This window comes from Homalodisca vitripennis, chromosome X, assembly GCF_021130785.1.
Source record: "Homalodisca vitripennis isolate AUS2020 chromosome X, UT_GWSS_2.1, whole genome shotgun sequence".
In the NCBI taxonomy this organism is placed as follows: Eukaryota; Metazoa; Arthropoda; class Insecta; order Hemiptera; family Cicadellidae; genus Homalodisca; species Homalodisca vitripennis.
This window is the reverse complement of record NC_060215.1, coordinates 111,571,256-111,597,224: the sequence shown is the minus strand read 5'-3', so window position 1 is coordinate 111,597,224 and position 25,969 is coordinate 111,571,256. Positions and strand designations below refer to the sequence as shown.

Genomic DNA, 25,969 nt, shown 5'->3' with positions numbered 1-25,969 from the left:
CTTTTTCACAGCATTGTCAATTAAGTTAAGAGCTCTCTCTGCTTCATTACAAGCACTAGTATTTTTGCCTTATTTCACACTTATTTTGCCTTATTCACATTATTTTTGCCTTGTGACCGAGCACTCGGTACAATAAAAAGAGAGAGAAGGAAGAAAAGAGTTGATAGAATATACACTAATAAGGGAACTAACCGAAATTATTGTAAACTTTTCCCCATTGTTTACAGTAAACTTGGTTGAAAAAGAAAATGTACTCGATTTCAAAAATTGGTAGCAAGCTTACTACAAGCAATTATGTATGTCTGACCGCTCTTATGGACGCAATGTGTCAAAACATGACAAGGTTCATTTTAAGATCTCCAAGTTCAGCCACTTTCTGCACACAAAAGAAAAGAAAGGGAAGGTACTGTGTAATGAATTTATTGGGGGATTTATTCCTCATGAAGTTTTCACTATACGTCTACCCGTTAGATGTTCTTCTCAAGATATTATTATCCCATCCACAGCGGCCTACAACGACCGAGTGCCCATAAACAAAAAGAAGATGGAACGATCTACAAAAGATCTTCCAGTATATTTCCGATGAAAAGAAATGGTGGTATGAAGAAATGTATACATGGCCAACTACAGACCTGAATAATGAAGAAAGAGATGATAATGATGCAGAATGAAAACTTGAAAAAAATATTCTGTAAAAATATGATTTATGTCTATATCTAGTATCACTTATGTAACATAGTATTTAGTAAATAAACTGTTTTCAACTTAAATTACAGTAAAATGTTGTTTAACCCACCAATTCAGCATAAAAAATATGTTAAATAGTGATTTGTTGAAAAAACCCCATAAGTGCAACATAGTTAATTATACCATTACAGAGATGCTTTTGGTGTTAAATTAAAAAAAAATATGTGATACATATGTCTTTTTACATGTACTAAACACACAAGAATTCAATTGTATTAAAAATTTAATAAACTATTTAAATAGTTTTTTGTAGTTTACCGAAAGTTTACTTTTTGTTACTTATGGGGTTTTTACAATTCACAATTCAATTAGGCTTTCAACAAAACTACAAAAAAATTTCTGATAACGGTTTTAATTAATAGACATTATCCAATTTCCGGATTTCTTTATCACGTGTGTTATAGCTATGAATTTAATTTTAAAATTTAAGTAAATTTGGATTTTTATGTAAATAGGATAACTAAATCATATATATATGTTTTATATATATATATATATATATATATATATATGTTTCAACAATTGCTAGAGAGCTGATATTTTTAAAATATATTTATTGAATTGTGTAGAGTTTGTAATTGTTCAGTACATAAAGTAGCAAGTAATATAAGATCAAACGTTAAACCTCTATATATATATATATATATATATATATATATTATATATATATATATATATATCTATATGTATATAGAGGATATGGTGGCGTTGAAAAAATATATTTATTTACAACTATACTTTTAAAACAGTAAAAAACTGTATTTTTGGTTTTGTAAAATTATTTATTGTCATATTCTAGAGAAAAAAATGGTTTATTTCAACCAGAAAATTAGAACATATCCTATTAAAAAACCTACAATTATTACAGTCCACAACCACTCGAACTGTAATCCATCCACAGTGACACACTGATAACAGCGCTTAACAAATGAATTGTAAGCTCTTACAAATTCTGCGGTATCCGGAGAAGTTCCTCTTCAATTGATTGTTTTAATTCCTCATCATTATTGAGGCTACTAGTAAACTTGTTCCTTTAAGTAAACCCATAGAAATAAATCACACAGTTAAATCTGAGGATCTGATGGCCAATCTAAAAATCACTTCCACGACTATGTTGTCATTTAGTAATCGCTTGACAGGATTTGCGAAATGAGAAGGAGCACCATCTTTTTGGAAGATTGGTTGATCCATTTCTGGAACTGTCAAATGAGTCAAGCAAGACTCGTTTATTTAAAACCTGTTCATACCTATTCCCAGTCATTGTACTGGCTGAAATGTCACAAGATAGCACCCCATTACAACTGAAAGCTGCCCAATCAGTCATTCCTTTTGATTTGAGTAGAGTCTGTTCAAGAATGTGTAGATTACCAATGTTTTAATAATTACAATTATGCCTATTTACAGGACCATTGCGGTAGACAGTGGACTTGTCTGAAAAAAGCAATTTGAGTATGCCAATTAGGATCTAGCTCATGAAACTCAATTCCACTCTCCCGTCCAAATCATCTTCAAGAAGATTCTGGAATAGGTGGCTTTTCTAAAATTTTATCTTGTTTTTCTTAAATTATTCTCTATACTGAAGACTATGGAAATCCATTTTCAAGTTCAACCTTCCTTAGTGATTTTGTTTTATCTAGAGAGCGGAGCATTGATGTGCGTACTAGTACTTCTATTTCTTCATTTGATCCTCTAGAGTACTTTTTTACGACACTTCCAGTTCCTAACAAAAAATTTTTCCAATATGTTATTGTTGGATTACTAAGTGGTTCAACTCCTGGGTAAGCAACCTGAAACTGTCTAATTACTTCTGTAATGTTGCCAAAACCAAAAGCCCATGCACAACACTTAACTTTTTGTTTAACATTAAAAGCCATTTCTCGAACTTTAATACCAGTAAAACTGTAATGGAGGGGTCTAGGTTATGTTTTTATGGTATAAGCAATATTCTTCAATCAAACAGCTGTTCTTTAAAATTGCAAAGTAGTAATCTAATCAGGTATTTCAAGAAATGAATTTTTACAGGAGGCAAAATAGTAACATTTTCAATATTGTAACCATTTTGTTTCTATAATTGTTAGGCAGCTTTAGATTTCACAGAATATTTTTAAAACCCACTTTATTAATTGTGTAGAGTTTAAAAATGTTCGGTGCATAAACGGGCAAGTAATATAAAATCAAATGTTCAAAACTCTTCATGGGACACTCTGTATATACAGTTTTATTGGAAATAAGTTGCACCCCCTCTTAACTTTTTGGTTATTTTAGAAATATTAAATCTATTTGTAAGAATCTTACTAGCTACAAAGGGCTACACTAATAGTGATAGCTTTCAAACTTTTGACCTTTAGTGGACTGAGGGGTGGACTCAAATTTTCAAATAGTACTTATAGTCTTGTAACGTATAATTTTAAAGTCCTTGGTTATTCATTAAAAAATACACTTACAGAATTGCAATTGCACCACTCTACAAGGAATGGCAGCTACAAACGTATAGGTTTGAACAGTAAGTTGCACCCCTCCCTTAACTTGTTTATTATTTTAGTTATGTCAAATCTGTTTACAGCACTCTTACTAGTTACAAAGGGTTACACTAGTAATGAAAAGGGTGTAACTAAACATTTTCAAATAGCTTTTATAATCTTGTAACATACCATTATTTAAAGGTCTTGGTTAGTCAATAAAAAATGCGCTTAAAGAATTGAAATAGGTCCACTCTAAATGAAATGGCAGCCCCAAACGTATAATGTTGAAAAGTAATCTTTCAGAATATAAAGGGAAATGCTACAAGTCAAGAACAATTGTTTAACCACAGAGGACGATTGAAAAAGATACATTTCAACTCATTTATTACATTTTACCGTTTACTTTTAAAACTTATAAAAATAAAACTGTTAAGAATAATGAATACAGAATATTTTTAGTACATACTAAATTAATTAAGAGATGATCACTTTCATAACTCAAATTAAGTGTTCAAAATTATCTCTGAGAACATGTATGCAGTAATACATATACTCAGCTGTCCAACAATGCTCAGCTGTTTATATATCTATCTTGATTCATTCTAGAACAGAGAGGTTACTGAATTACACATTAAAGTTTGGGTGTTATCCTAATAATAGCGTACCTACGTCATACTCTGAATTAATAACTACAACTTAACTCAGTAGGAAGGAACTCAGTACTTAGTAACTAAACAAGTCAGACCTTTCAAGCGAACTGTTAGGAATTTTGGGAAACTGATTGGATAAAAGCATTGCAAATTAAGAATCAGATAAACAACAGGGTATTAATTTTCCCAACTACTCCCTTCCTAATACAACAATATTATCTCCAATTTTCCAGATAATTTTGGTTAAATTAGGTATTAGTCTCTAAGTTATGAATCACAATAATGCTCAGTTACGTTTGGGGCTTCTCTATTTCTTAGAGTAGTCCGATTTCAACTCTTAAAGTGTATTTTTTATTGACTAACCAAGACCTGTTAAATGACGTGTTACCAGACTAAGTTCTATTTGAAAATTTTCAGTTACACCCCTCCCCTCTTTCCTCTGAGGGTCAAAACTTTGAAAACTATCATTATTAGTGTAGCCCTTTGTAATATACTAATATTTTAATATTTTGTAGAAAGATTTTATATTTCTAAAATAAGAGCAGTTTTCGTACAGTACTAATCCATATTTAAAAATGGATTGTAAGAAGGCAAAATATGGAGCTGTAATATAATTTACTGGTATTTTATCGTTCAGTCTACTCAAGAGATACATAACTCGTGACAGTTTTTTATTTAGTAGTTGTACCGTTTTACTGCCACATGAGGGGTTTACCTTTGAAATTTAAAATAAACTTTTGCGAAGGTTTAAAAATAAAAGTAAATCTTCTGAAATAAATAAAGTTTAAACTAAAATAAAACTTCGTCTTAAAAATAATAACTGAAATTAAAATTGAAATAAAAACTTCTTGATGACTTTTAAATTCAAACTTGTAATATATTCTTCACTCCCAAAAATGTACAAAGTTCTTACAGCTTGTCTTTTATTCAATTTTCAAAATTCAAACATTCACACTCTAATCTGATCTGGCAATTCTTCACTTTAATTTATCTTCAAAATTCAATTTTTATTTTGTTACTAATTTTCTTTATACTTTACTTTAAAAAATTATTCTTCAGTGTTACACACTTAAAAATTCTTCAGTGTTAGAGATTTAATAAATCAAAAAATATTGCTGGAAGCATCTGTAACAACCACAAAACTCTTTTAGTATTTTTACATAAAATGTTATATACATGTGCACACTGCACCAACAAGTTTTATATTGCACAGATCAAAAGGCAAGTTCCTAAAATTCCCATTAAATTTAATTTTTACAATATTTATTTCCCAAAATTATTCCAAAATAACTAAGAATGTATATTGACTGGACTCCAGTTAAAAGGTTCACATACCCGCAGGTTCGATGACGATTAGCAAAAAGATTTACTCTAAGCACTATTTAATCTACTCGTTACAATCACTTCCGATTAACTGAGACGGAGGTACCTCACCTACCTCTTAATTTCGTTATCGAACACTGCCATCTGCGATGCGCGCCTCGCCGATAGCAGCCTCTTTTGTACAGTCCAGCCCTTATCATTCATCTGGGCCTACTCCTTCCACCGGTAATCCAGTCACCCCAGAATTATTATTTATTACAATCGGTACATAGTCAATGTCCTATGTCAAATTTTTGTCTATATTAATACCCAAGAACTTATGTTTGAGAAACCAGCATCCAATGAATTCAAATTGTACCTAACATTTAATCATTTAGTTTTGCCCTTATTAAGCAACAACCCATTTGCAAGAAACAAATTTATGGCATTTTTGTTATGTATCATTTGCCAAAAATTCAAGATCATTACAGTTTTTACTGACGTTAGAGAAAGTTGTATCATCTGCATATAAAAAGGTTTTCAAATTAATAAACAAAGGTAGATCATTTATATAGATTAAAAAAGTGGGGGATCCAAAATGGAGGAGCCTTGTGGAACGCACCACTCCACAGTAGTTTCCTCCGACCTCCTGCCATTGACATTTACCATTGATTGTCTATGATTAATGAGATATGACTCAAGGAAATTTAGATTCAATCCTGAAAATCCATAACATTTTAATTAAGTGATGCAATTCCTAAAAAGCTGAATGTACATATCTAACAAGCTGATCCAAGGCATTAACAGTTGATTTGTCCTTTCTAAAACCATACTGTAAAGGATTTAAAAGGTTAAAATGTTCCCAAAAAGATGTAATTACCTAGTAAACCAATATTTCAATTAGTTAACCTAAAACAGGAATTATAGACTGGTCTGTAGCTTTGAGGTTTATCCTTAGGACCACTTTTGAAAATTGGACATACTCTTGAGATTTTTAGTTGCTTGGGGGAAAATACCATTCTGAAGCAGATTTATAGACACTGTCAAATGTTCAGCCATACCAACAATAATACTTTTCAGTAAATTGTTTGACATACTTTAAACATCAAGACTATCAGGATTTCTCATTCCCTTGACAGCATTTATAATATCATTTGGTGTTACTATGGTCAATTTCAAATTAACTGTATTATTAATAATATTCGTACCATAAAGTTATGAGAGGTAAAATCTGAGCTGGGAACTTCAACTTTCCTTTTTATATCTTTGACAGATTTAAGAAACAATGTTTTATTACATCAGATTCAATACAAAAAGTCTCTTGTTTGTTTTTGCTGTATTATGTTTTATCACATCCCAAGCAGCTTTACATTTATTTTTATTACTTTTTATATAATTATAATCTTTAGCACATTTAGCCTGAATTACAGTATTTTTGAATTTACATTTTAATGTACTAAACATAATTTTTAAATTTGTATTATTTTTATTACTTGTATGTTTAATTGCTCCATCCAAGAACAGTAGTTTTTCTTCCTTCATGACTAGTTCAGCAGTATGCTAATTCTGGCTGTATATCTCTTTTTATGTACACCTCTTTTTTATTTAGATTAGCAACAACCTTGAAATTATTTATACTATTTAATATGACATCAAATATCTTAGCAAATAGTGTTACAGAACTTTTATTGCTACACTTACTTAACAAGGATGACCAATCCTACAATGCCAAAAATAAGGAAAGAAGTTCAAAATACTTTTTAGGCAATATCAGTTTGCTTTGATTATTACACCAAGGTACATCTCTTGAGTCAACATAGATAGACTTTTTTAACAAATATCCCATCTTGATCCGAGTAGGGGAATGAGAGGGAATGAGAAAGAGGGAAACCAAAGAAAAATTCAAACAATGAGTAAAAATATACACGTTATTTAAACAATTTTTTTCTCTAGTTGCATTTTTGTTTAGGGGGAAAAAGTTAAACTCTCTTAAAATATGAAGAAAATCTTTTGCTGTTTGACTATTTTTTGTAATATAAAGTTTACTTTTAAAATCCTCCTATAATAACAATTTGTGAAGTTCACAATAAATGTTAAAAAGTTTTCCAGCACACATAAAATTGCTGTGGATTATCATTAGCAGAGAGATAAACTGAAACCACAACAGTTCTACATTAATCAAAAATCATAGCTGCTGCTTCAAAGTTCATTTCTTTGCTAAATTTTGATATATTTATCATCAGTCTCTAAACTTATATTTATTGTTAACGAATATACAGGTTGCACCTTTTATTCGGTTCACTCTAGAAAAATCAGCAGCACAGAAAAACCCATTGGAATATGTACAACTGAAATCTCATCTCACAACAATAAATGTTCAGTTAGGCAGACCACTGATACAGGTAGATTTAAATTTGTCAGGAATCTTTCCAAAACAGTAACATTATTTCTGAGCCCCTGATTATTCAAAAACATCACATTAAAGATATTGAACGAATGGTCTACAGAGCCTGACTTATCTGTATATTGAGACGATTCACTAAATACATTACTCTGTTGGGCAAAGAGACAAGGATAAATTAGCTTTATTAACACTGAAAGATAGCACTTAGTTTATCAGTAGTTAAAAAAAAGAACTTGGCATTTCCTCTATTGTTTAGATGCAATCCTGGCTGTGTGAAGTGAAAACGCTTGATTATCGAATGAAGGTCCAAAAAATACACAGACTCAAGATGACTTACTAACTCTCTTCTATTAGCTTTGTCTATGTCAGTGTGATAGCATAGACCTATCATTGGACTATCTGAGGTAAATCAGACCTCATTGGGATTGTCATTAACAGTACAGGCATTATTTTACTTAACTGAACTAATTCTCCTTCCAAAGATGAGTAAATTCTGCATGACTGAGCCTACTACTAGATCATTTTGATTAATCCACTCAATTTTCTGTGACAACCCCCCACTCTGACTATCTGTGTAAAATTCAAGTTCCCATTTCCTTCCCATTTTTTGTTTGGAGTTGAATAGCCTTTTACTGATCGTTTGTACTCTGTTTTCTCTTTACACCAGATTTTGTCCATTCTTGTTAGTTTTAAGATGTTGCATCATTCACTGTCTTGATTTAGCATATCAGTTGTTTAATTGTGTTTGCTTTGAAACTTAAATACTGATTTTTTGTAGACCAGTTTCTAAATTTCTTTCAGAAAATCAGTTTCTGACAGAAGAAAGAGAATGTCTTCGAAAAGGCTTGCGGACAAAGAATGAATCCATCAGATATTTCTGAAATGACAGATAACATCAGTTATTCAGAGCATATGAATGCCACAGAATAATTGCTTGATTCAAGCAAAATTATTCTGCAGCCAAAACATGAGGATTTTTGGTACACAAAATGTTCCTGTTTTTAAACAGATATTATTGTAAATGTAAGTAAAAGAAATTACATATTTATGATTAAAAATTTAGTTTATACTTAGTTGTACACTATTTTTCACTTGAGAGCTGCTTGGCGTCCTTAATCTGCATACAATCTTAAAATGTGCACACATCCTATTACTTTAATTTTTAATTATGCACTTATTTAACACCACTCCTGATATTATAATAGTCAGAAAAGTTACATAATCGCTATTGTGTCGGCCGATTAAACTTAAACTAAAACTTTATGCTTATTGTAGCTTAGTATTTGATGCGCCAGGTCAAACCTTTAATAGGTGGGTTTTGCCAAAACAATAATAAATATTAATAATGCAAACTTTAAATGTACATTTTTCCAGTAAAACATTGGATAATACTATTATTAAGATAGTTACATTTTTAGGTGCTATACAGAAAGACTGTCCTTCTAGTGGTACTTCTGTATATACAAAGGTTTTTCATATCTTTCTTCATGTAAAATTAATTTTGAAGGAGTAAATATTGCCCGATTGAGATTAAATTCATATGGTTAAAACACCTTATCAAATATCAGGGTTTTAATGTAAAACATGAACTCCAAACAGTTGTGATTGGGGAGTTTTAGAGCTTAAGTTAAAAATCTGCATTCAGGTATTTTCATAAGTTTACACATCTAATAATGTTTAAAATAAACTGTATCACTGAAATATATATGTATGTTATATTTTCGTTTGTATGCTACAAGCTAGTTGAATAGAGTTTACATTTACAGATGATATTTTGTTGAATTCTATACATAAAAAATATGTATATATTTGTGATAAAGTAAAAACTTTAAAGATTACAAAATTATGAATGAAATGGGTAATGGAGAGGCCCTTGAACATTTTGCTCAGAGTTACAGTTGTAGAACAATCCAATAAACTCTTTGGTTTTAAGTATGACAAAACAAGGAAAATGTAATTTTTTTAATATACAGCAAACTAATATGATATTATTGGACACTTTATATTTTTCCAAATAGGAAATTTTAAGATCTCAAGTACACATGTTAGGTTTTTCATGTTATTAATTAATAAAGTTATACATTTTTAGTTCACTATTACAAAAACACTTATTTCAGCTTTCAATTTAGGAATCACCCATTGAAAAAATAATATCAATTTTGCAGATAAAAAATATGCATTGATCAGTCACAGGGTGAAGAACTTAATTTCAGTTTTGCAATAAGAATTTATTTTAATATACCTCATGTTATACATAGTATTGGCTTGCAATGGAAATATTATGGTGGCACAAGTTCTTCACAATAACCAAACACAATGTTTTGCGAACTCTTCTGTGCCTGTCTTCTTTTACTCTGATAATCCACAAGCAGACATTGTCACTCTTATGATTTATGATGAAGACTACTTTGACTGAAAGGGAGCAATTGAATAAATAACAAATACAGTCTGAGAACTAGTACCTTACATATGAAAGGGCAAGATTTACAATTCACCATGTGGAATGATGCTGTGTTTTGTTTGTAGGCAGAAGGGGAAGCAGCAGGCATCAGTAGTGAGAGCCAGTACCTCAACAAAGGACAGGGTAACAAGGGTTATAAGGACTCTAAGGAGAAGACACACCGCTGCGCTGTGTGTCGCAAGAGGGTTGGACTGACAGGTGAGCCATTGTTGTGAAATATGAAACCATTACTATGCACACATTGTCATTAATAATTGAGTTCCATGAGCTATTTTTTACATGTGCCCTAATTTGATGGTATGTTAGAAGTTTTAATGTGGTCATTCAATATTGATCCGTAACCATCATTATAACAATACCAAAAAATAAACCTTCCTTGAGTTGTATAATGTAATACATTTTTTTTCTTTGTCAGAAACATTTAAATTAAAGTTATAAATTCACAAAAACTTATAGAAAATACATATTTAACTTCAAATACACAATACCATAACACTATTATATAGTACGAGATTTTGTAATTAGTTTGTCTTCAATTTGCAGAAATCATTTTTAGAAATTTTATTGGTACAAACATTTTTGCAATTAGGCTACAAACAGTTCAATCATAAAGGTTAGTAAGTCAATTCTCCCCACTTGAGAAAAATGTTTTATATGTATTTAAAATTAAAGCAATATAGCAAAATAAGTACAACTTTAGAAAATGACTAATATTGAACCATGTTTTGTTAAAACTTATGACGTTCAATAAACAAATTTCTTCCTCATATGAACTAGCTATTTTCAGTAAGTGCCAAACTACCTTAATTATGTTGAAATTTTTTTATGTTTTTTATAATATTTTCCTAGTTGTTTGTTAGAATTGTTTGAAAAATAAGCGCAGTACAAATCACATTATAAATACAATGATATGTACTAAATTTGGCTTTAAACATTCTAGTTCTGGTGTGCAAATTGTTAGGAAAAGAGACCATATATAAAATAAGTTGTAATGAGATGAGATTATTACTGTGAGCTTATCACAGTAGCACAGTATAGTGAGTGTTGTTACTAATACATCTGTACTTGAGTAGCTATCAAGTGTCGCTACGGAGGCCTGTACTGTGGCATCCACCGATATTCGGACAGGCACGACTGCTCGTTTGACTACCGAGATCTTGGAGCACAAGAGATCCGGCACAATAACCCAGTTGTTACTAATACATCTGTACTTGTGTAGGCATCAAGTGTTGCTGCGGAGGCCTGTACTGTGGCATCCACCGATATTCAGACAGGCACGACTGCTCGTTTGACTACCGAGATCTTGGAGCACAAGAGATCCGGCACAATAACCCAGTTGTTACTAATACATCTGTACTTGTGTAGGCATCAAGTGTTGCTGCGGAGGCCTGTACTGTGGCATCCACCGATATTCAGACAAGCACGACTGCTCGTTTGACTACCGAGATCTTGGGGCACAAGAGATCCGGCACAATAACCCAGTTGTTACTAATACATCTGTACTTGTGTAGGCATCAAGTGTTGCTGCGGAGGCCTGTACTGTGGCATCCACCGATATTCAGACAAGCACGACTGCTCGTTTGACTACCGAGATCTTGGGGCACAAGAGATCCGGCACAATAACCCAGTTGTTACTAATACATCTGTACTTGTGTAGGCATCAAGTGTTGCTGCGGAGGCCTGTACTGTGGCATCCACCGATATTCAGACAAGCACGACTGCTCGTTTGACTACCGAGATCTTGGGGCACAAGAGATCCGGCACAATAACCCAGTTGTTACTAATACATATGTACTTGTGTAGGCATCAAGTGTTGCTGCGGAGGCCTGTACTGTGGCATCCACCGATATTCAGACAAGCACGACTGCTCGTTTGACTACCGAGATCTTGGGGCACAAGAGATCCGGCACAATAACCCAGTTGTTACTAATACATCTGTACTTGTGTAGGTATCGAGTGTCGCTGCGGAGGCCTGTACTGTGGCATCCACCGATATTCAGACAAGCACGACTGCTCGTTTGACTACCGAGAGCTTGGTGCACAAGAGATCCGGCGCAACAATCCACGTGTTGTCAGTGAGAAGATAAAAAGATATAAGAGTATTTGATTTTGTGTGGACCCACCACATTTTAATGACAAAAGATCTTAGTGTAAATTAATACACGATGACATTTTTATTATAAAAATAGTTATTTTAGTAACATAGGTTTTATACGAGTGCACTGGAAGTTTTGAGTGCAAAGGTAGTGAGTGACTAGTATGAAAGACAGTCATTTTTTAGTCTGCATAGACAAGCCACTAAATGTACCTGTTATTTAAGGCTATAGAAATTTTATTAACTTAGGGTAGTAATGAGTTATCTAGGTTTTAATTGTTTTGATAGTGTAAATAACTTTGTTATTTTTCCACCTCTTTAACTTTGTATTTATGAATATTCATCGATAACCACTTAAGTTTTTATCTAGTTTGCATGCTTGGACATTTTAATAAATGTGTGGTTGTGTGTAATTAACCAATTCATTCTTTATCTAGTTTGCATGCACTTGGACAGCATGAACACAAACTTGTGTGAGTAGTTTTTGTTAATAGTTAATTTAAATTATAATTCGTGTTGTAGATTTTTAGCCAAGCCCAATTGTTTTCTTAGAGAAAAACCAATAATGTATAATATTTCTAAGTCTCCAAATTCAGTTTTCATGACACACGTAACAGCAAAATCAGTTGTTCAGTTTTAGGATCATGTATTTATATGCAACAGTATTCATGTTTTGACCTTCTTAGTTAGCCTGGTAAAATTGTCACACTTTATTGAAGAACTATAATGAAGAACCACAACTGCTGTTAAATTTAAGAATGTTGAACTAATAATAATAAATGCAGTACATGTGTAATACATAATATACATTAAGTTAATAGGAATCTGTTAATATATAATAAACTTTTACGTGCTACAATTTAATTTTATGTTTTTTGTATCTATTAATTGAGCCATTAAAACATGTTACGATACATGTATACATTTTGTACAAAACAGTTAAATTACTATTTCATTGTCAGTTTTAGAATGTGAATTATTGAAACAGTTTTAAGAAATGAATATCATTATTGTATACTCTGAAAAAATGTTTTGCTATTTTATTATCATTAATGTTTTCTACTAGAGTAAATGTTGCCCAAGTTGAGTGCTCAATTTCAAATGTATGTACCAGAGCCAGTGCCAGACAAATTAGTATCTTTTATTCTGTTTGGACATACTGGTATTTGAGTTGTTTATTCAGCAAATACAGGTCACATGTTCAGTCAAGATTTTAGATTAATACATTGATGTATTCAATTTAATCATTCGCTTTAAATAGAGTTCTGTGATAGAGAAGAAAATAACTATTGAAAATTACTTAATTTCCTCCAAATTCATCATGATGAGCTGATTCCTAATGTAAATATGTTGTATTAAATATGTTTGTAGTTGAGCATTTAATTTTTCACAAGTAACAAAGAAAGGCTGATGTTAAAAAAAGTTGTTATTATGTCAAATAAATTCTCCTGTGTTTTTTTATGTTTAATTCTTCACCTATCCACAGCTAGACAAAGAAAAGGCCACAGTTTCCCCACTGTTCATTACTACTTTTGATTACTGTACATTACGTTTTCAACTGTCTTAAAAAATATATTTTGTAAATATTATTTATGTTTGGTAAGTATCCTCATTTGTTAAACTAGACTTGCTAGAGTGAAAGTTAGTGAAATTTTTTCTATTCATGGACATGCATTTCCAGTGAAAAACATTTGCAGTGTAATTGATTTTATTCGGAATTATTTGAACATTTACTTATGCGAAAGCTTATATAGTTATATACTCATTAATAGCATGTTGTTGACTGTTCATTTCAAGATAGTATCAAAACTCAAATAGTCTTTGGAGTTTCTTCCATACCTATATTGTTCTAAATTAATGGAATGTATTGAGGTATAATAAACAATACGAATAATTCTTCTTTCGACCTAGTCAGTACTAGGCTTTAGATCAACCAATATCCATTCTTGTTTCGTTAAGAAGTTAAAAAATATTTAACCGGAATTTAAAGCAATCTCTAAGGATCACAGTTGAATATTAAATTTTCAATGATCTATTAAGTATATAAAAATATTAAAATTAACCATAAAAATGTAGTAATTTTTATATATCACTTGTGTGATTAATTAAATTTTACGTTGTTCAATTTTATTGTGGAAGTACCTAATTGTCGTTATTACAATTTTGATGTATACATGGTGTTATAAAAAAATTGTTTTTATGACATAACTATTTATAACAAAAACTTTTAGTTTGCAGACGCCATGTTAGGCCAATCAGTCTGACAATCTTAGTTGTTAAGGAATAGCTTGTTGGGTAAAGTGGCCCAAAAGGGTCAATAAGCAGATGTCTATTTTTACTAGCTTCTCTCTTGTGCTGCATATGGATGGAATGTGAGATAGCACATTTCACAGCACTCTGTCTTTTGTGAAGTTTATTTTCAGTAGATAACTTAGAATTAAAGATAGGTCATTATTGACCCAATATGTCAGTCACTTTACCCTGACTAGTTACCGTTTGGATATTAACATATAAAGTACTTTTATATTTGATTCCACTTGTAAATTACCACCAAATTTCCAATATTAATTTCATTTTATATTAATACAATTATTTTATTTATCAATTTTCCAATATTAATTTGTATTTATTGTTTAATATTAGTCTAATTTCATATTTTCCAATCTTATTTTATTTTATTAACTTTAGAAATGGATCATTTGTGAAGTTGCCTGATAATAGAATCTTTGATTTTGAAAGGCCTTGCAAAAATAAAGTTAATATTAGAAAATGTGTAATAATTTACCACTGGTATTAAATTAAAAACTTTCCAATGCTCAAAGAATCTTTATAAAAAGAACTGGTATTTATTAATATAAAAAGTAACATAATTCAATAATTTATACTTTACTGAATTACATACAAAAAATTAAATTAGGTAATAATTAGGTAATAACTAGTTGTTGTTACTCATGGAATAAGCGGTTCTTTTTTCAAGACCATCTGTGAACAGACCAATTACTTTTTGAACTTAGTAAGTTTCCAACAAAGCTTTAAGGATGACGGTATAACTACAGTAGCCAAATGCACACAAAATATTGCGCTGCCTATCAAAAATTTCCTACAACAAAGTGTTGTGTATTTTGCCTATGTTCTGACACTGCCATGTATCTTCATTAAAGGTTTTAATGATATGTTCACGTGAAGATTTTGGTAGGCCTAAGTATGACGATTTATAAACATAGTAACAACAAATAAACCATCTAATCATAGTAAAGTCCATTGAAGACATTTAAGTGAATATATCTAAATATACTTTGGCATTTTACCTTTAAAATAGAATTACTGAAGTTGGCAGTTAACATTTTACATAACTTTTGACACTATAGTTTTATTGTGCTATGGGGGACTATTTGGAAATCTGGTGCAAAAATAAAGGCTTAATAAAGACTCAGTATTTTACCTAATTTTGGTCATATCTTCACAAATTAATACATAAAACACTAAAATTGTAAGCAAATTAACAGTAAATTTATAATAACATAAAGTTTTGAGACAGCATATCACAGAATCTCAAACACATTTTTAAAACAAATAATTTCAGTACATAAATAGCATATACACAATACTGTATATTGTGTATACCCCGCCCCGCCACTGTGACCACCATAGCTGCAATCTGCTTGTAGAATTCTGATTAGTACTGACAATAAATATAGGAAGAAGAATACATTTATTTAATCATTATTTAACATACAACTAAATAAAAACCAGCCAAGATTTACTAGCCACCTTGAAAAGTCATGATCATCAATTTCAATACTCAGTCAATATGTGGTGGGTTCAGAATACAAGTGAACTAAGTCCTTTTTAGTTTCTTTTGAGCCACAGAAATTTAAAGTTAAAGCTTCATAACAAAATTACCTGTTAACATGTTTTTAAGTATATGTGTTCAATTTAATAAGTTAAGGAGTAACTTAGACATTTATATAGGTTTTATTGGCAAAATTTTATGTTATAACCCCAAAAAATCCAAAATAGTGGACTTGTCTCAAATGTATTCTGAAGAATTTTAGGGAGATAATAAACCAACTCCAATTGTTTTTAATAAACTTAATTTTTATATTAGAGATCAAATTAGAAATATTAAAAGAAAATATCTGTTCTTAGTTGAAAGGAATAGTGAATTGACGAAAAAACTAATCACTGGTGTCATACAAATGATGTCCTTGATTATATACTTGACCTCAGACTTTAACTCAATAGAGGAGTCTGTCAATGAAAATGTACCAATACCCTCCAACTGATGTCCTCTTGTAAAGACAACCACTTCAGCCAAGGCGGTTGACACAGAGACCCATCCCATCACACCAGTTTCCTATAATGTTCAGTGTAGCATTGGTCAGTTCCGTGACTATTCTGTTGAACTTGAACAAACATCACGAAAGAAAATCTGAAAAGTATAACAATTTCTAAAATCAAGAATCAAGAATGTTTATTGTTATCCCACATTAATCATTAACAATATCACAGGATTGGCATGATTAAGGCTATATCATTTGTACTAGTTAGGCTTTCATTATAACTAATTTGTTATAACTAGATTAATGTTTCCTTATACATTAACTAATTTAAACTAGTTCTTAGATTATTTCTTTCAACTAAATTACAGTTTCCTTATAACTAGATTAAAATTTCCTTAAAACTAGTTTAAAATTTCTTTATAGGTATTTTAAAATTCAATATCATTAAAATCATGTAGGTACACCTCCTCAACTTAATAAAATGCTTTCATTTTCAGTTACTTAAACAAAACATTCTTAAGGTTTTTAGTGCACACTGTTTTGGCATAATGAGGTAACTTACTGAAAAGATTTGTACCAATGTAGACAAAGCTATGTTGGAACTTGCTTAGTCTAATGTATATCACATTAATTAGATTTGCAGATCTGGTGTGAGAGTGTACATAATTTCTTAAACTAAACAAGATCAGATTTTCTTATATATACACTAGGCTCTGTAAAATGTAGAGACTAAGGAATGTGTTAATATGCCTAATTCTATAAAGAAAGGTCTACAAGAATCTCTCATTAATGGTCATGTGGCTGAGGATAGCTTTTTTACATTTAAAAAATTCCTTTGCACCAAAAGAGTCGCCCCCAAAGAATATTTCCATTCAAAATGTGACAATGAAAATGTGAAAAATAGGCGTTATTAAGTCAATTAGAACTTGTACTTAATTTTAATTTAAGTTTCTTTAGACAAAATATGACTCTGGAAAAGCGGGAGAAGAGAGTTGGTATAGGCCTAAGCACACCAAGTAAGCGTAAAATCTAAATTAAGTCCTGAAAGCTTAACTGATTTATTTTCAGAGTCTGTTGGCTTACTACTTAAACTAAGAACGATCTCTCCAATTATTTTTTAAGTACGACATTGAAGAGAACAAAAACATGCTCAGATTTAGAATTGCTTAGCAATCAAGGATATTGTGCCTTGCTCTCCACCTCCCTAGGTAACTGTAATCTGTTACCTTGTGTAGCAGAGTTGCTGGAATCTGCAACTCCTCAGCTACTTATCAGAAAATCAAGTCTAAATTTATATACATTTGAGGTTTAAGTTCAGTCTCATTAAATTTTGAAAAAGGGCACTCCAGAAAGAAGGAGTATGTAAAAGCGAGTCGAACGCTCGTACCGCCCAGTGAATTTTGATTATCATCAATGACATGACATCACTTCTTTTCACTATAATGTTGTCTTGTAGTGGTCTTCGGACCTATCTACGACTGAAGAGACTAAACAAAGTCGAAACAACAGAAGCACACCTCCATCCTGAAAGACGGAATGGTTGTAATTTATTGACGCAGGCTCAATCAATTTAGAACATGCAAGCCACGCCGGAACGGATTCGGACACACACGAAACGTAACGTGCGCCGGACATCAATACTCGGAGAGGTTGATGTTTTGGTTTTGAATTCTAAATGTAATTAAAACAATTGGCAAAGGGTTTATCCCTTTCAACCTTATAAAATGATAACCTGTAATGGCGTCAATAATTCCCCATCACTATTACGCGCAACCGGGTTAAAGACGTGGGGCACGCGCTGATTTTAATCGCAGCTATCAACCAGTAAAAGCCATCTTGGCTATGGGAACCCACACGATCGCCGGATAAGCAGATGCTGACACGAATTGTGAAATAGAGCCTAAACGTGCAACTGTCTGATGGTACAAACGATCTTGAACGTCTGATTGAGAAGACGACCTCATATCACCGAGGATTTAAGAACTACACACCCTACCGCAACACCTTATATACCAATACAAATTTTGAGTGTTACACTAGTTAGGTGCAAGTATTCAACACTTCACTTCTATATTTAAAATTCTAAATTTTGAAGGTTTGTGGAAAGAAGCAAAGTGCTATGAATTTGGGGTTTACATCAGGTAAGAACGCCCTAGTGGCGGATCGTTTCATCCAATGTAAATGTGTGTTGCCTTGAGCAACACCAAGAAGTACCATCTGTTTCGTTACCCATAGCCAAGATGGCTTTTACTGGTTGATAGCTGCGATTAAAATCAGCGTGCCCCACGTCTTTAACCCGGTTGCGCGTAATAGTGATGGGGAATTATTGACGCCATTACAGGTTATCATTTTATAAGGTTGAAAGGGATAAACCCTTTGCCAATTGTTTTAATTACATTTAGAATTCAAAACCAAAACATCAACCTCTCCGAGTATTGATGTCGGCGCACGTTACGTTTCGTGTGTGTCCGAATCCGTTCCGGCGTGGCTTGCATGTTCTAAATTGATTGAGCCTGCGTCAATAAATTACAACCATTCCGTCTTTCAGGATGGAGGTTGTGCTTCTGTTGTTTCGACTTTGTTTAGTCTCTTCAGTCGTAGATAGGTCCGAAGACCACTACAAGACAACATTATAGTGAAAAGAAGTGATGTCATGTCATTGATGATAATCACAATTCACTGGGCGGTACGAGCGTTCGACTCGCTTTTACATACTCCTTCTTTCTGGAGTGCCCCTTTTTCAAAATTTAATGAGACTGAACTTAAACCTCAAATGTATATAAATTTAGACTTGATTTTCTGATAAGTAGCTGAGGAGTTGCAGATTCCAGCAACTCTGCTACACAAGGTAACAGATTACAGTTACCTAGGGAGGTGGAGAGCAAGGCACAATATCCTTGTTTAGTAAACATTCTCTCCTCAATAAATATCAAACACCGTTCTAAATGCTTAGCAATATTGCAATTTACAATATTACACACATCAGCAATGCTCACTTCAGACCTAGTAAAATTAGGTGAATCAAAGGATTTAATACCAGATGATTTTAATATATCTATAGGACAAGCACTGCTTATGATATCACTATTATTATTTACAGTATTATTAATATTTACAAAGCAGTCATTAAACTCAGCAGATGTAATATAAAAAGAAGGCTGTACACCTTTTTTCATGGCCGGTTACAGAGTTAGTAACTGCCCAGGCAGCTTAGCATTGATTATTAGTTCAGAAAGAAAGAATTAAAGTATAGTAATGATCTAAATTAGTATACTATAACACAATAATACTCATTCGATTATTAGGCATGTATACTATTTTTCTCAAAAATGTTTCAAACAATTTTCGTTGTTAGTATGATGCTATCAAGATTAAAATGTCTATGTTTTTAAGAATTGTAATAGATTTGATAACCTTCAACTCTGCTGTGAAGACAACCTGAGTTATAGAGGAGTTGATCAAGAGAGTCAAGACATGGGATAATTCAAATCATATGTTTTAATATTAAAGAAGACAAATAAAAACTCAGTTGTAAAATACTCTTTTTAGGAAGAGTAAATCCATCCAGAGACTAAAAGAACTGGATTTTTTTAAAGGAAATTGAATTCAATATATAATAATGACAATTTTACAGTATATTAAACAGTAGTAAGACTTGCATATTTGAGGAAGAAGAGGATTTAGATTTTAATGTTGACTATAATGTAACTCAGCCAAAATTTCTTTGAGATTGTGTATAATATCCGTTGAGTTTTCATTGACCCACCTTACGGTGACATGACGATTATGATAATTTTTAATTGTTGATAATTTTCTAGTTTGCTCTCAAAGGGATGTTATTGGCAACAATCAAGTTCATGGTCAAATTTTACTCTAGCAATAATTTTTATGTTCAAACTTCTTTCATTTACAATAATTATTCAACTCTTGTGGGCTAATAATCTGCTTAATGTATAAGATATTCTTGAAGTTCTTGCCTGATATTTCTACTTTTATGTTCTCACAAGTTTTGCTTATAATAAACTGATATTGTTTAGTGAATTAAAGTGAATGCCCTGTTGAAGTGTGTTTTCTACATATGTTTGATTGAAAACACTAGTCTAATATTCTAGTTACAATATTTTCCAACAGTTTTATTTGGTTTTCTTAATAAAGCTTTTTACTTTAATTTTTTTAGGTTCAGTATACTTGCTACTGAGAAACTATTAAATAAAAAGGCATTCGTGGTCAGACAAGCGAGAATGGAGAGTTTATAAATTTTTTATGTGAAAGATGTTATCAATATCGTGCCTCCTCTGTCATATCTCAGGTTGATGCCTGTAATAGTTTGTCACTGAAACTAAGAAGAATGTGGAATTTTGTGGTTATGACAAGCAACATGACATTAAAATATCCAAACTAAATAGATTGATTTTTCGTTGATTTATATGCGTGTAACTTACATTCGTTTAATGTTGCAAAAGTATCGCTCGCTTACATTTGTTTGTGTCTTATTTTGTGTATGAAACCCTGGAATTAAATAAAAAAATTAAGAAAATATCATATTTAACTATAAGTTCATGTTTTCTAAGTCTATGTTCGTCTTATCAACCTATCAGCTGTAAAAAACATGGCACAATTTGTACAATGCATATTATTTAAATAAAAACTCCCTTCTCAAGTAAAAGACACATAGGCTATTTTACAACCTATAAATTCATAGAAAAAGGTAAGGATGGGGTTTGTAGTTCTTAAGATACATCAATCTTCCAGAGCCTCTGTAAATACCTTTAAAATAACGTATTTTTTAATTTTTATGTGTTATAGAATGGTCTACAACACTTTTGATTTAAGTAAGAATAAGAATACAATCGTAGACCTACATGTTCTCAGAGGGCTGCAAAACTTACAACTTTTAGTGTTATAGCATTAAAACACATTCTGGTGAAATGCTCTTGACCCACCAGCTTGTCTAGGAGGTATGGAATATTCCAGGATTTTTCCGGTAGTGGTAACCTCCCCCCCCACTATTAGGTCATCCGAGATCGCCTGTGGCCGAAGGTTACCTCCCGCGAGAGTCTATTGAGAATCTATCGCCGTATTTTCCGGTCAACGAAATGAACAGATAAGTCATTGGCCAATCAATAGTATAGATCTGTAACATTGACCTGTTACCAGCCGATCCACACTGAATTTGCGTTATTAAGGTTCAAATAAACTGAGTCATTCTGAACCTACATACTTTGATATTCACACATTAATGTAGAACAGAATGTAAATACATTTTATTGAAGTAATTGATACGATCAGCACGTGGTAAAACAAGATATAATTGTACATAAGTTGCGTCAGCAAAAAGTCCAGGACATATTATAGAAATCCAATAAATATTCACTTATTATATTAAATGTTATACTCTGAGCTTAATGTTCTCACATTTAATTAATTATTTTAAAATTTTGCTGAATGTTGTAGGCAAAGTGTGCTATATTACAATATAAATAAATTGTATGTACAGTGCACTTTTTCTGGCTCAGTGTATTAAAATGCTTACACAAGCTTATGAATACTCGGCCTCCAACGCTTCTAACATTGCATATGATATTATCTTGGCCTATCTAAAATAGGCCTTGATTTAGTGGAAAAACATTCAACTAAAAACCTAGCGGCCCAAGCCCAGACTGTCAATAAGTCTCGAATTGTGGAGAAACGGCTATATACATTGTATAGTAAGAATATAATTATATATTTTGATTTAATTTATTGAATACATTTCTTCTCAATAAAACTTTATTGTGTAAAACTGCATAAGGTCTTACCTTACACCTTGCTCAGTTGTTTAATAAATTTGTATTATTCCAATACATAGGCTACTTATTAACTCTTTCCGGTTATAGTTTTACGAATGAACCAAAACACTTTAAACACATTTTTTATTCTTAGATCTAGATGCCCAATGACATGTTTTAATTTAAAAACTGTTGTTTTTGTACGAGTAAAAAAGAGAATATTTTTTATGAATAAATAACTTTTAGACTTAACAGATGATATATCAAATGTTTCTTTTTCAGCAAAACTAATTGTTTGTTACATCCCTCGTCAAAAAAGTAATGATGCGATATGCCAAACAACAATAGAATTTGATGTTGAGTTTGAAATTAAATAAATAGTGTAATTCACATATTGATTGTTTTGTTTAATTTAATTTACGACACTAAAATACTCAAAGACGAGCAGCAGCGTCTCAAATTCGGCAATATAACTTCTCATTTATGTATACATTAGTACTGTATACAGTCCTTTATTATAGATCCTTCTATAATCTAGGGTACAGTATGGAATGTCTGTTTATTAATATGGGTTTGCTTCCATATCCGGTAAATTACGATACTTCCGGGTTCTCCTCTTTTCCATATCACTTCGGCGCCCATTATTACCAAGATCGTTCTTTATTTGATAAACGGATAGGCCTAATATAATTAAGTTTACATTTGTACTTATCCCTTTTTATTATCCTTTTCCTGTTATTCTTAGGTAAGAAAATAAGTTCCTTTAACTTTATTTAATGTTAGTTTGTATTAGATAATATAGCTTAATAGGTTTTACATCTTCAGAAGTTACAGGTCACAATTGGGAACTTATTAAAAAAGAATTTAAAGAAATAAATGTTGAAGTTAACTATAAGTTTCCAAGTATTATCAGTCAAGATGTATTCATTTAATATATGTTGTGTTTGCTAAATATGTTAATGGCTTTATTGAATTTGTTTATGTATTAATTTCATAGATATCTAAAGGCAACTATTAGACTATGGCCTCACTCAGACTAAGAGACTAATAAAGCAATATTTATTTTTTGTTTCACAGTAGTCATAGCTATGTATGATATTCGATTATTTTAATAGAGCTTATATTTAGTGAACAGAAAATTAGGCTAAAGCATATATTTGGAGAAGGGCTAGCCTATAACCAAGGTCTATCAAGAAATAACAAAAACTGTAGGTCATTAAACTGAATAAATGTTTCTGGCTGTTTACATGTAATTTAGTAGGACCAAAATCTTATGTCCTGTGCTATAAGATATGTACCTTTTATGAAGATGCTACTATCTAACCCTAAATCCCATTGTAACAATGACATAATATTTTTTTTCCAGAGACCACTTGTGTGTATTTCAATTAAGGGCCTATGCCTGTATAAATTCCATTAATAAAATATGACAAGTTTATGTTTCTAAACTCTACATATGTTACATTCTGTAATTTAGTCTAAGCTTTAACTTGCCCTCCGGACTCATTGCGGATTTACGAGGGTGCAAAAAATTATTTATGAAGAATTTTGCAATTAAAGATGAAATTGATAGTGAAAGTGATGAAAAAAGCAGTACCTACTAAAGTAAGGATACGGCTGTACTAATACTATATAAATGACTATGTGCTGGTCACGCGACTCTGTGAAGTATACAAAATTAGTGCTGAACATACTGAATATATTTTATAAGGTCTGAAATTAACCCAAAAGTTTATGCTTTTTATGTTTCTGGAACTTTTAACGCTCCATTACCATTGCACCCCCAAATATTACAACCCAAATCTGCCCATGTATCTGGTAACCGAAGTTGATCTACAGATTCTTTCTGTTGTTGGCATATATCTTGTAAAATTTTTTTAATTTTTGGTTTCCTGCTGTAAATATTGTACTGACTTTGCTCATAAACGTTAGTTGAATGCAATATTTCTCTATTGCAGTGTTCTTAAATTAATTAAAAAAATAATAATTAGCGTAGATTATTTACATAGCAGCGACATATTGTTTGTGGAGTAAAACAAGTGCATTAAAGGCAGAAAGTGTTAGTGAAACATCATGTGGCTGGTGTTACATCATTTCCTAGCTTTGATGCATAGTTAATTCCAACTAGGATATAAGACCTGGGTATCCGAGCATAGTAGCTATGTACACTGGATAATTTTGTAACTTTGTATAACCTAAGAGAAATAAAGAGAGGTGTAGGAATAAAGATAATTCTACAAGAAAATTTAAGTGATGAACAGGTAAAATTGAATAGGCCTACATAATTTTTTTGTGAATTCTTCTAAAGGTAAGAAAACATAGTTTGAATTCCTTAAGATTTGAAGTGACATTGTTACTATTCACAATAAAATTTGAAACAATTTGCATATTTTGAAATATTTATAACCGTGTTTTAAAACCTATTTACAACCTCACCAACCAAAAAAAAATAAATAAAAAAAAATATTTATTACTCATCAAGACTTTTTTTAGGGAAAAGTGGTAAGTGTTTTAAATTATCTTTATTTCATAAAGCATGTTTTTCTGAAAAGAGTGATATATAACACATGATCTTTGAATGTATGTTTGTCTCTAAAAAGTGGCTTTTAAGAAACCATGTATTTGGCTTCAAAACAGCCAAGCACTTTAAGTGATTTAATTACCACTTGGAGGGTTAAGGATCCAGGCTGGTTAGATCCTGTCTTGATCATGTGTATCTGGGAGTGGATAAGGTTAGGGCAGAGGCATTTTTACAGAAACTGAAACTGACTGACTATTACACTTGCCTAGTCAATATCCAACCTGATAGTGGAAAGTCTAAAACAATCCATCCACAGTTCTTAAGATTGACAATGTAATTTATGTAATGTAATCTTTTAATATAAAACTACCAGTCAATTACACTGATAATATACATTTTCTATATAATAAATAATATATTACAAAGTTTTATATTTAGTTAAATTGATCGGCAATATCAGCCATCTACACACACACACACACACACACACACACACACACACACACACGCGCGCGCGCGCGCGCACACTATGCAATTATCTCAAATATTAGCCTACTGCACTGATTAAGCATGTGTTCCAATTCTGTAAGTTGCACATTAGGGTATTGTAGATATTGTTGCTAGTACAGATATTGTTTTGATGCACATTAAATGAACATGTCAATCTTTATCTGTCATTGTTTAATTTTTAGTTCCATATTAAAATATAAATGTTATTTCTAAATTCTTTTGGCCAAAACTTGTTGCCTCCCACAGTCTGTCGCCCTGTACTATTGCCTCTCTAGCCCATATGTACATCCAGCCTTGAACTCAATGCTAAGAGAGAGAGAGAGGGAGAGAGAGAGAGAGAGAGAGAGAGAGAGAGAGAGAGAGAGAGAGAGAGAGAGAGAGAGAGAGAGAGAGAGAGAGAGAGAGAGAGAGAGAGCCACTGGTAGAACCAATTCATGTTTTTCATAGTCATGGTCTGGAATATGTATTATTATATAGTACTAATGTGACTAATGTGCATGGAATGAAAAACATTCTACTGGAAAATAACTTTTTTATCAAAGAATTTGTTTTTCATATTTTCATCCTTTTAGATTAAAGATGTTAATATCATTAATCCCATTTTTTCTACTCATTTTACTGGAAAAATTGTACTTTTGCAAGTATCAGTGAAACTTAATTTCAGATTATTTCATGTAACAATTAACTTCTTTTTTATTTAGTATTGGTTAATTCATGCACATTAAATCTTCATTAGCGTCTACATTATGCACGATCCTGCGTGAGG

General features: G+C 31.6%; 1 protein-coding gene across 1 annotated transcript; it reads left to right on the top strand.

Moving 5' to 3' along the window:
• Positions 1 to 298: 298 nt before the first annotated feature.
• On the top strand, positions 299 to 12,133 carry LOC124369563 (AN1-type zinc finger protein 6-like). Its single transcript, XM_046827591.1, has 3 exons — positions 299 to 403; positions 10,092 to 10,224; positions 11,976 to 12,133. Exons 1-3 carry the CDS (start codon positions 299 to 301, stop codon positions 12,131 to 12,133), a joined length of 396 nt encoding a protein of 131 aa, XP_046683547.1.
• Positions 12,134 to 25,969: the final 13,836 nt, after the last annotated feature.